This window comes from Polypterus senegalus, chromosome 11 (genome assembly GCF_016835505.1).
Source record: "Polypterus senegalus isolate Bchr_013 chromosome 11, ASM1683550v1, whole genome shotgun sequence".
Lineage (NCBI taxonomy): Eukaryota > Metazoa > Chordata > Cladistia > Polypteriformes > Polypteridae > Polypterus > Polypterus senegalus.
The window spans coordinates 105,343,059-105,355,579 of record NC_053164.1 but is presented as its reverse complement, the minus strand read 5'-3'; the positions used below and the strand labels follow the sequence as shown (position 1 = coordinate 105,355,579).

General features: G+C 37.5%; 1 protein-coding gene across 5 annotated transcripts in view; it reads left to right on the top strand.

The window, feature by feature from the left end:
* The first annotated feature begins 3,247 nt into the window (after positions 1 to 3,247).
* Positions 3,248 to 12,521, top strand: part of lmo3 (LIM domain only 3) — a 114,999-nt gene continuing 105,725 nt past the window's right edge. The window contains exon 1 of one of the 5 annotated variants that reach the window (XM_039769433.1): positions 3,248 to 3,632. Coding sequence is in view for 1 of the 5 variants with exons in the window: in XM_039769430.1 (XP_039625364.1) it covers positions 10,013 to 10,037 (25 nt within the window). In the remaining 4 variants the exon portion in view is untranslated. The other 4 variants (XM_039769431.1, XM_039769432.1, XM_039769430.1 and 1 more) reach the window with 4 other exon arrangements.

Genomic DNA, 12,521 nt, shown 5'->3' with positions numbered 1-12,521 from the left:
ACAAAAAGTGATGCTAAACTTCATTTCACATGATGCAAATCTCATAAAAAAGGATGTTTGAGAGTTTTGAAAGTTTTTTGGGGATTATTGCTCCTTAAGGGAATGACAGCACTGTACACCTCCTTTGAATCCATGTATTTTTCACAAAGGGGTCCAAATGAAAATATCTGAGAAAAAACAGTTTTTAACAGCACAGCCCACGATGCTCTTAGACAAAAGCCGTAATCCAGTAAGACAATGAAATTGTTATCTAGATTAGTTGAAAATAAAATCCTGTACCTCCAGTCTTAGATAAGATCCCAATTTGGCCAATACAAAATTTCGCTATTAATAAAGGAGTCCTCCCATCAGCCCCAGCACACACTGATGAGAACTGTAGCCCCTACGTTAGAGATGGTTTTCTGCCCCCTATTACAGCCCCCTCTCACAGATAGGCTATATAGCCTATATTTTAAATTTTAAAGCAATGGCGATGTAGATGAAACATTATGTGAAAACTGGTTCAGCTGTTTTTGCATGCTTGGCGAGCAAACAAATTTTGTTTTAATTATATTACATTAGATTAGATTAATTTCTTAATTTGTCTAAATTTATGAAATGACTTGATGACTTTATTGTAATTGTACAGGTACAATGAAATAGTTAAAGTAATTATCACATACCCCTTGGGGTCAGCTATTATACAGCACCTCTGGAGCAATTGCACATTAAGGGTCTTGCTCATGGGCCCAACAGAGTAACAGGATTCGAACCAGCAACCTTCCAGATACCACCACAGATCCTTAGCTTCAGAGCCACTACTCCCACCTTGCTTTGTAAAAATAACATTACAAAACTCCTTAAACATTACAAAATACTGTCTAATATATATTTTAAAACTGTGTACTTGAAAAAATCATAACGTATGCTCAATTTAAAAATTGTTTTCCCTTTTGTACTATAAACACAGCAAATATTTCCAGTTTAAGAAATGGAATTTACATGTACACTATTGATTTTTCAGATGCTGTGTGGAAAAACAAGTTAACCAATACGTTAATAGATGTTAAGAAATGATCCCTAAGCGATGCTCCTGGAAGATGTGCAGGACTGCCTGGGGGAGGCAAGGCAATAGAGTTGTTTGCCTCAGCATAGTGACATTAGAATTGTAATATGGTATGGACAGAACCAGTTGGCAGTACCTAACACTGAAGGGTAAGGTGTGCCCTAGGGCAAGATAAAGACACTTTCGTTTTAAAGATTTTCTTCCTTATGGCTAAAAATAAATGCTGAGCCCAACCAAGGTACATAGACCAAATGGTTAACTATTTTCCTTCATTATTTATGGAATTTACTTATTTTTAAATAAGAAAATATGGAAACTTAGCAAGCAAAAGTCATCTGACCTAGAGCCTCTGTCTTAAGTTCCAATTTACTATACTAGTTTGTTAAACCACTTTTGTTTGAAAGATATGTATTTTTCTTTTAAGCAATTGACTCTGTTACAAAATAATGTTTATTTATTTATGTTTATCTCTTTATTCCTCTACCTCCAAAGAGCATGTTAGCTCACCTATAACATGAAGCAGCTAATTCTGTCTCTTACTGGTTGCTGCCTGTATTAGTCACACAATTCATAAACAAATACATTTTGAGTTACTTAGTGAGTGTATTATTAACCGATAGATGACATAATGGCACGGTGCCCCACATCCCTATTGGCCTGATCTCAGTTCATGGCCTGATAACATTTTTTCTACCTGTAAATTGATGTCTCCCCACATCACATAAATGTACATTTTAGTTTAATTACAGTACATAAATTGGATGGATATGTATGATTGTGTGTTTATAAGCGTGCCCTGTGATGGACTGGAATCTGATCATGAAATTGTTGCTGCCAGGATAACCTGTGGGAACCTGTAACGGCTCAGAAAGTAGATAAGTGAGGTGTGAAAAAATCCACACAACACATACAGGGAAGGATTTGTAACACAATTATTTGCAGGCTGATAACAATTTCATCGATTTTTTAGAAATATATTTTGGAACAGCTAGTTTATCTGTGCTACGCAATATCTTATAATGACTTGTTTATATTTTCACTGACATTGTGAAATAATATTCATATCACCCTAAACTCTGTCATTTTGAATAAACAAGTAAACTATGACTACTTACATAATATTGACGTTTGTCGATTTTTGTGTTTGTATCAGAGCTACATGGAAAGCATTAGTGTACACGAGTATACATGTATGTGCACATACACAAGCACATGCACACAAACAGACAGTACCGATTAATGAAAAAGACTTGACAGCACCTATCTTGAATTGTTACAACACTGGAAAATGCCTCCCCTTTTAAGTGCAAAACCATAACATTACCATTTCCCCAAGTGCCTTCTGTTTTAGCCCGCTTTCTAATTAGAGGCATGATAACAGCTTCGCTGATTGGCATTATAAAAGCACCAGTTTGGCTTCATCTGTCCCAGGTGTGCAGCGTCATTTCTTTTTCCCCGTGTTTCTTCTCACCGTTTCAGAGAGCTACTCCCCCCTTTCTTCATTGTTCCTTAAAGTTTCCATCAGAGGAATTAATAAAGATAAAAAGACATTATAGAAAAGAACCTCCCCTGCCAGGGCTTATCATTGGAACCTTTTATCAAAAGTACAAACTGTACAAGTAAGTTTTTTTTCATTGTCTCTCCCTCTCTCTCTCTCTCTCTCTCTATCCCTGAGTGCTTCAAAAAAAAAAAAAAACGAAAGAAAAGGGAAAAAAGGAATAAGATGGAGGTCTGTCAATGGGCTGAATGCACTATTAACTGTGGCGTCACTACAAAGGTTAGCAGATCTAACTGTCAATACTGTGAGTCGAATCGAGTCCAGTGAAAGGGGGGCTGGGGGTTTGCTTTGTGAGAAAGAGATACTTTGATATTTTGGAATGTTAGAAGGGTGAATGTGAAAAATTGGAGGTTGGGGATCTAATTACCCAACCATAATTGGGGGCTAGGGAATAAGTTGCAGTCCTCTCAACTCACCACAGATCAATTATGTTAAGAGAACATCTGTAAGTAGAACTTAATGAGGTCCATTAGAGCAACATGTACAGCCTCCTCTAACAGTACTTGTCAGCTTCTTGGATGAGCTGAAAGAAGCTGCTAACTAGGGACTTGGTGAGGTACTTAAATACTGGAGAAGACACACCGACCCACACGGGTTTCTGTGTTCAGCAGGGGCAACGGTGTAAAGAATAGAGAGCAAGGAAGGAAAGACAGTGTGTGTGTGTGTGTGTGTGAGTGAAAAATAGAGCGAGAGGGAGCGAGCGTGTGAGAAACAGACTGAGAAAGAAGATGCAGGTGGTGTATTTTACCTTCACGACTGCTATTTAACGAAGAAAAGTAGCAACTCCACAACAAGGAGTAACACCAAATGAGCTTTGTTATTTCACGTGCAAGCCAACTGCATTTCCAAGAGGCAACAGAATTTCTCCCATTTGTTTATGTAATCTGTGTGAAGACAAAAGGTAAAGAAGAAATATAAAGCCATTAAAGAAACTGTTTGGTGCTACACTTTAAAAAAAACAAAAAGTATCCTGGAGAAAGAAAAAAAACAGCTTGAATTCCTTTTCAAAATAAGGCCTTCTTTAAAAAGGTGGGTTATTTATTTATTTTCTATTGTGAAAGAACAAATTGCAAAATGTGGCAAAACTCCTTTTATGAAATAGAGGAGGGGGGCAAGAGATTAGGGAAATTCTTTTATGAAATGGAAAGCCAGATGAAGAGCTGAAAAGGTACTCAAGGTACAGTAATTAGACTGGAAAATCGCTGTTTAATGCCACCCTTTCTTGGTAGGGATATTCGGATAGACTGCAAACTTATTTTTCAGCTTCAGGAAATGAAGTTGAATGACAATAAAAACTAAACAAACAGAAAACTTTAGGGTTGGCAACCTTTGCTATGATGCGTGAAGATGCGTGTTTCAAATGATCAACAGAATGAGGGGAGGAGCGAAAAATAAAATAAAATAAGCGAGTCTGGTGACTTGCATACATTCATGTGCTTTTAGGAAGATGTTATCCAAAATGCATTATATTCCACCTCTTACCCCTGCAGGTCTTTTTACACTGGGTTTTCATTTTTTTCTGCAAGGCAGCCACTGATCGTCACATTGTAATAGAGCATTAGCTGGTATATCTCTATCTCTGCTGAATATTTTTGATGATTATTTTTCCTTGTGAATAATTCATATGATTAAGATGATGTGTGTGTGTGTGTGTGTGTGTGTGGGGGTGTGGTTGGGACGTGCGTGTTTAACCCCCTCCCTTTGCTCTCAATGTCTCTGTGCTATTCTGTTTCTCTCTCACCCTCTCTTTCTCTGTTGTGCAGTTAAAATGTATCTCTGTAAATTGCATGATTGGGAAGATAGCCTGCTTTCAAATAATTTAATTCATGACAAAACCTAATTACTGTCAGGTAATACCCTGTCAGCTTTAATGCATTTCATCAGTCATAATGAAAAGAGGAGCATTTTATGACCCATCTAATTATCATTACATTTTAGGGGAAAATGAATGGCATGGAGCTGAATGTTAACTATTGATTCTATCCACTTCTCTTTTTAAATGTGCTCTGGTGTATAATTTATCCATTGGCTTTTATTTCATGCAAAGAACACCCATACATGCACACACAATAAATGAAAAGAAAACACAAGCATGGAAAAGAGTGTGAATGCGCCTTCAAGGGCTAAGGTGTTTGTCACTAGGGAGGATAAAGAAGGAAGTGACAATCTGGTAAATGTCTTGCAGGTTGACAATAGCATTAAGAAGCCTAATGCCACAAGTCCAAACAGAGCACTAATTAGCTTCGAATGATGTCACTGTAGGCAGAGGAATAATCCCATCATTTAATTAACAGAATGATTTAAACAAAGATTTGCATAGATGCACTAATCAGTTGCTATGAATTACAGAGTGTTTCTCGTGAGCGAGGGGTAACAGATCATACAGCTGATGAATAAAGCTCCTCTCCTTGAGCGTAATTAATTTAATTGTCCTCATTAGCTGTACCATTTGTTTGAATTTTATTTCTCAGACCCTCTTACTCACTCTTTAAATGTATCTCAAAGCACACACTAATGTGCACTCTGCACCTATAGCTTCAAAATTTCAGTTCCTAGTGTGTTGTCCGATACTGAGGGCACTTCTTATACCACTTTTTAGAAGAGGAACGATAGGAAAACAAGAGTGTCTGAGCATGAACAACCCATTTTAAGGAAGAGATAAATTACAGGAAAATGGGGGGAATAAATGGTCCGTTAGTCATTTCTTTTTTAAACAGTGTATTTGCTTTACAGCTTATGTATACTAGTGTGTACTGTTCCTGATGCGAAGACATGCAACAGTATGCATGGCATGATCAGCTGGCATACCGGAAAATCATGACAATTAATGTTCTACTGAGCAGTGTTACATATTCATTTAGTTCAGCTATCACAAAATAACATCAATTAAACATTGCTCATCTGTAATATGCATAATATGTTTTTACAACTGGAACTTTGGGATACTGTACAGCAAAAGATGCATATCAGAATTCCCTTTCAAGTGCTAATAGACATTTTAACTTAGCATTTTCAAACACGCTTAATACAATTCAGAGTTGCAGCATCCAGAGCCTATCCTAGCAGTCCTGGGTAAAAGGTAGGAAAAGACCCTGGACAGCAGACAAGTCTATTGCACAGCCCACTTAGGCACACACACACACACTTACTCCCTCAGGCACAGTTCAGAACCACTAATTGACTTAAGTAGCATGTCCTTGAGTGTGCAGGAGAAAAATCAGAGTACCCAGTCCATGAAGACATGGTGAGAACATGAAAACTACCAAAACCCAGGATGTTGAATCCACGAGCAGCAGTGATACTAACTGCACTACTATGTTATGCTACTTTGAAAACTTAGACAACACAGAATTCTCAAAAGGTTAACAGTCTGTTATAATGATGATATAAACTGGCCTGGAAGATAAAATACTGTAAGTTCAAAATATAGCACATGTTAAGATTCTGAGTTTGATCAATTTTTAATCTTTACATTCAATTGCATTTGCTGATTTTGACCTTTTTGTCATTTTTTACATGGCCAGCATGCTGCTGTAATGATTAGCACTGTTGATTCACAGTTTAATTCTCTGCCCAATGACCATTTGCAGAACCTTATAGATTTTCCACTTCAGTTTTCTCCCTCATTCCAAAGGCTTAGAGTACTTAGTGCCTCATAATGGGGGTATGTGTGACTGTGCCCTGCAATGGTTTGGCATTTAACCCAGGGTTTTTTACTGCCTTGTGCTAGTAATGATGATCGTAAGGTCCAACTCTATTTGACTCTGCATTGAACTAAATTGGTTAAAAAAAATGGATGAACTTTCATCAGCTTGCACTTTGACATTCATCTAAATTGTTACAACCTGCTGAAGTGTGTTATAGACAGCTGTATTAAACGTAGATGGTGGCATCTGCAACATTTGTTATTCAATTGAAATGTTCACAATAGTCTAGTTAAGAAATAGTAATTTTTATTTACTGTGTCAAGTTCGCATATTTTGTTTAAAGCAGCTAAAATGACCTAGTGTTATCAGTACAGACCACACTAGTGGCTTGTCATGACCCTGAGTTATCCATTTAACCTGTACATACTCCAAATACAGCAACATATTAATGGTACAATGCGACTGTGTAATTGTTGTGTTGCTTTGGGTAACAGCTTCAAGTATATAAAATGTAAGTGGAAAGCAGACCGTTGTCCTTTCCACTGTCTTTATAAAGAATATTTAAATTTTGGTTGTGATGTCTTATAACTAATAATTCAATGTGTTAATTTACTGCAAATGAAAATTATGTTGACTTTATACGCTTTTTAGCATAAGCATATTAATTTTATTGTCTATTATAATTGAGATTTTAAAAATCATAAAAAAGATCCCTGAAATTATTCTTTTTATGGCCATATTCCTTTATGATCATGCTACCATAAATGTGCCTACGAGTACATCTATTTCATTCAATAGCTATACATATTTGTATGTATACATAAAGACATAATTAAGGTTCAAGAGGAACTGATTTGGTCTGTCCCATACACAAATACTCAACATAATTACATTAAGCTCGAAGTATCCATTAAATTTACTCTATTCCATTTCGCAATCCTTGGCAAGGAATGCTATAAAAACCACATCAGCACACACCAAATTAAATGCTAAATGAATTATTCATTGGATTCTTTTTAAAATATTATGCAGATAAAATACAATAATGTAAATTAGTTTAATGTCTAGATTACCAGTTGAAAGGATAACAAGTAATGTTTTGATCAGACACAGTTAAATACAATTCAAGCGTGAGTACTTTTCTTTTTTTTGGGTCAGGACTATGCACTCAGTTTGAAACTTAAAGTTTACGCTGCAACCTAAAGGTATAGGACGGATTAAAAGAAGATACTTATATGTAAGACAACAGTTTAAAAACTAATTTCTCTGTCTGTTCGTATAGGCAGAAATATTTGCACTCGCATATTTACTTATGGGCTTGTATGATGCCGATTAAACGTGACCACATGAAACACTAACATGTTTAAAAAAGGGCTCGATACTTAATATTTTAAGAGTTATATATAGGTGTTAATCATAGGAAAAGATTTTGCAGCTCTGGTGAGCATTTTTGGAGGAAAGGATCGCAATGGCAAAACAAACTGAACTTTCAGCTACCAACATTAAGTGCTCTGTTCGGGTCATCGTGTCAGCTAAGCCAACCATTATCAAAAGGTTGTTGCGGTTCTAAAATGAATCTTTCGCCAAAAGCACCCTTATTGTATAGGAGCCAATCTCTTCAGTATGTTGACATTGCTGCACACGTCTTAAATTGTATCACTAGATGCTAACCTACCACTCACTATACTGGATTTTGCCCTGTGGCAGCTCCTCTCCTTGTTGAGCTCTTTTCCTTTTGATCATATCTAAACTAATCGGAAATATTTCGCCTGCTAACACGAGCTCCTTTTTTCTCATTGTCCAGATAAAATCAGTACACATTTCGCATGTACGATACGTGTTTAGGACGTGCGTGTGCTGTGCGCGTGTGTGAGAAAGTGGGAGCGCGCTTTGCTGATCGGCACTCAGCTCCTTAATAACTGAATGACCTTTTCTTTGCTGCCTTATATGCATCGCCGGTGTGCGTTTGAGCTCGCAGATGACAAAGCTATATAGTTCAATATCTTTCACCATCCATTCATTGATGGGTGAGTTGAGTTGAGACCGTTAAAACTATAGGAGCGTTGGACGGCGGATGCTGAAGAGGACACCTGTAGCTCGGTCTCAGGTCGTCGTACTTGTGACCTGGGGATCCGTGCGGACCTCATTATTTGAGAGCAAAGAAAACAGATCTGTTTGAGGTTGCTTCCTTTGTGAACTTTCGCCCGAGGGGGGAAATAAACACGCAATACTCGGGTGCGTGTTAGGAACCGGGTCCTTTCATTGCTTGTTTAAGAAGGTAAGTAAAGCGCCAGAGACGCCATATGTTGTTGGCACATTATTACCGCTCTCTTGAGCATGCCATTAGTGTGTTTGTATGCAGATTCTCGCCCTCACGTGAGCAATTTAACAGCTGAAGGCACTTTAGCAGTGTGTTTTCACTTTTGACTTCCGCACCCGAATTAAACTAGCATCTCGTAGAGACGCGCGCCGCTCTCTGTAGCTAGCGAATGCCAATACAACTTGATAGTGGTCACGCACCGATTAAAAGATATGCCGTTGTCGACGGAAATAACAATGAGTACAGTACATACAGTATGTCACAGAGAAGAATGGTGTCAACCGCTTCGGGTCATTAGGTTACTTTAGCACAGAGACGTGGCATGGTAACTGCAAAGAAACTCTCGTGACCGAGTGTAAAAGGGAACATGCTGATGGGATTAGGCTATTAAAAGCATCGTTTCAAAAAATATCAGTGTGTTGGTTCCGTTATCCGCTAGGTACTTAAGGAAAGTATTGTTTTCGAGTGTAGTTTTAAGTTCATTTTGTTATTCCATTGTTACCATTCCAAATTATCCTCTCTTAACAAAGCGAGAAGAATACATGCGTGTATAAATGGCACAATATCTAGTCCACAGTAATAAATACTAATTTTTGAAACATTTCTGTAAAGTCACCAGCATGCAACACGGTTCAGATTTGTACCTTTTGACACTTTTTCCAGGGAGTTGGTCTGACATTATACACGTGGGTGTAATTTTACGCCTATCACTGCAAACATTCGCACAAATAGTAATACAAATATTGTGTGAAACGAGACTGGAAAAGCTAACAGTAATATAAACAAACACTTCAGTAGTTAAACAAAGAACTTGACACTGTTGTGATGTGTTTGACGTGCAGTGGTGTAATCGTATATATTTTTGGAAGGCAAAACGTGTTGTACAATTTGCTCGATTAAAGAACACGTTAGCGGACCGTTGTTTAACTTAACAGAACGTTTCCAGACACTCTTGACTCCGAGAGCCAAGCTTGTGGCAACCTGCTATCAGTCTATTAAGTTTATTGTAAAATTAAAATGCGTTTTAGGACCTGCTTGGTAGTAAAAAGGCAGTACAAACAGAAAGTCGCTTGCATCGGCAAAGAGAACATGTGAAGGGATTATAAGCTTAAGGCGCGGTTCGAAGGGTAAGCATGTGGCTTTGTTATGCTGTCATTTGCTCAGCGCCTCTAAAAGCTATCGTGTGTCTTAACGGCCGCTACAGTAGCGAGCGCTAGGACTGTTGTGCCAAAACGTCGGCTCGCATTGTTGGATGCTGTGTTGTCAAGGCTTTCCTATTTCTTTTTGGGAGGGAGGTGGGGGGGTTCCACTCTGAACAATAGCGATCCTCTCCGTGGTCACGCATACAGCTGCTCACTTGACCCAAAGAAACTGGAAGAGTTTTGCTGTCTTTGTCTCGACTGAGTGCCAGGGATAGCGAGGCTATACTCCGAATTCAGCAAATGCAGCAAAGAGAGAAAAGTTTCGGTAAGGACGTTAGCTTAATCATTGCTTTGTTTTTCTTCTTTTCTTTCGCTTCTCCGATTTCCTCTCAGTGCTCATGTTTTGCGTGCATGTGTCCGAGATGTGCGTTGGTGATGCGAAACTGTAACGTTCGTGTAGTGGCGGAGGTTATAATTTTAATATTGTTTTGTGAGGGGCGCGTGAATTTTTTTTTTTTTGTAATTTCTCCGGGGTGCTTACGAAAGGCCCTAATTGCTTTTTATTGCTTTGAAGAACATTCCCAGTGCCAGTAATGCCAATTATTCTGGCAGGTCTAATGGATGGCTTTAAAACGTTCTCGCTGAATGCCGAAAGAACGTTTAGTACCAGAAGCTGAGCACATTAACTCTGAAAGTGATTTTTTTGGTTTTTGTTTTGCTGTGCATGCAGACTGCATTGAAAATTGGGCTCGCTACTGCAAATCTCTCATTGGCCTTTGCCAAGCACTAGCACTTTGCTGTCATGGCAACTGTAATTAAACTGATAAGAGTAGAAAAAAATGTCAGCATCTCCAAGCCTTGCAGCTGCATCACGCAGAAAGGAAGATTCAAATAGGTTTTCTGCTCCACGGCTTATAGATCTACGTCACTCTATACGTTTAACGGGGGCATCAATTGGAGTCCGCACGAGATTCGTGCCATTTATTTGTATAGCGGCTCTTAAACGAGGTGGGAGACTGACAGAAGGGGATAGATAGAGCCCGCAGGGATGGTCAGTGCGAATTAAGAAGAAAATTAGTGTTTGCATTCCATCCCTTTTTCTGTTTTATTCAAGGGTGTTGGCAGTATTAGGCAATGCCTTTCCCTTTTTTGTTTTCTTTTTTATGATTTTTTTTAGAATTTCCCAGGTGCACGTTCCCTTTTTTTTCCTCTCTACACCCCAGCCCCCAAATTCCACCCACTAACAGCTGTTCTTGGTATTAACAATTGAACCAAGAAGTCTCGAAAAGTAATTGTAGAGCAAAAGGAGCTGAAACTATTACTTCTCTGGTTTGTTAATGAGTTGCGGTTACTTTGTTGTGTTAACCAGTGAAACTGGGACTGTGCGGGTGAGTACCACGGAACAAGGCAGCATAATGGAGGCAATCAACCGCGAAGTCTCCTTACAAGGCAATCCAGCCAATTAAAAGCTCACCAGTGTTTAAATGCAATGAAATAAAACGTCTGCTCATTAGTGCAGTAGGGAATGCGCTTCGATTCATTGTGTATGCGGCATTCTTAATGCGTGCGCACTGAGTCAATTTTCTTTGAATAATTATTAAACTGTAAGCAATGAGCAATCATCTTGGGATAAGGCCTCCTCCCCCCATCAGTTCTATTAATTCAAAGATCACAGGAATCATTGTGACAGAAAAGGGGTGTTCCAAAATATTACGCTCTTTTAAGCAAAATTTTAATTTAGTATGTTTTTAAGTATCCGTCGATTAAACAGTATTCAAGTTATGAACTCGAGCAGTGTATTTGCATCAGTTTTATCTTGATGCTTCCTGCCAAGAGAGCCTGTAATGAGTATATCACATGCATTGCTTTTCCAAGGAAGCGTATAAAAATAAGTAATTATGAACCGTTATTTATGACACTCCTTGCATTAAAACATTATACTAGTTCTTATTATAGTTTATGTAAGTGTGAGAACTTGGTCAATAGAAAGGAATGATGAATTAGTACAAAATTAAAACTATGAATTTAACAAAAAAAAAAAACTTTCATTAAGATTTATAAATGTATTTACACTGTATTACAGTCGCACAAGAATAAAAAGGGACAATATTTAACCTTTTCTCATAAAGCAGGTTAAATACTATTACCTACCTTCTGTCACAATGCACAGGAGTAGTATTCATTTGTTTTGTTTAAACATATTTAGTTGATCTGATAACCATTCCATTAGTTAAAGCTGAGAAACATTTTTTTTCAGTCGTGTTTTTGCCAGTTTCTTGCATATTTATTTTAAATTTATTTTAAAATTTAAAAATTATTTTTTAATGTGTTTTCTGCCATCATCAAACCCCATACTCGGGATGTTTCTTGGATGCTGGTATTGCAGTTTCTTCTTTTTGTTAATTTTAATTTATTTAGAGAAGATCATCTTACCAATCTTAAGAAAAACAAACATAAAAAGCATAGGCCAAAGTAACAATTATCAATAAAAAGTGTGATATGTACATACACACATTTTGTAATTTTTTTAAACTGATGATCTGTTGCAAGGATGATGCTACCTGTAGATTTGCCTGTGATGGTTTGTATATTTAGACTGTTAACACGATTTTGCCAGTTCTTAAAACAATAATTAGTGTCAATGCTAAGTTTTGGTCATATCTTTATATTTGTTAGGTCCAAGAGTTGGATGTTTGCACATACTATCTTTATATATACATATTTGCTGGCACAAACTATGCATTTGTTAAATGCCCATGTTTCTTTTATGTAATTTTTATGATAATCAAATTTGTGCATTATAATTTTG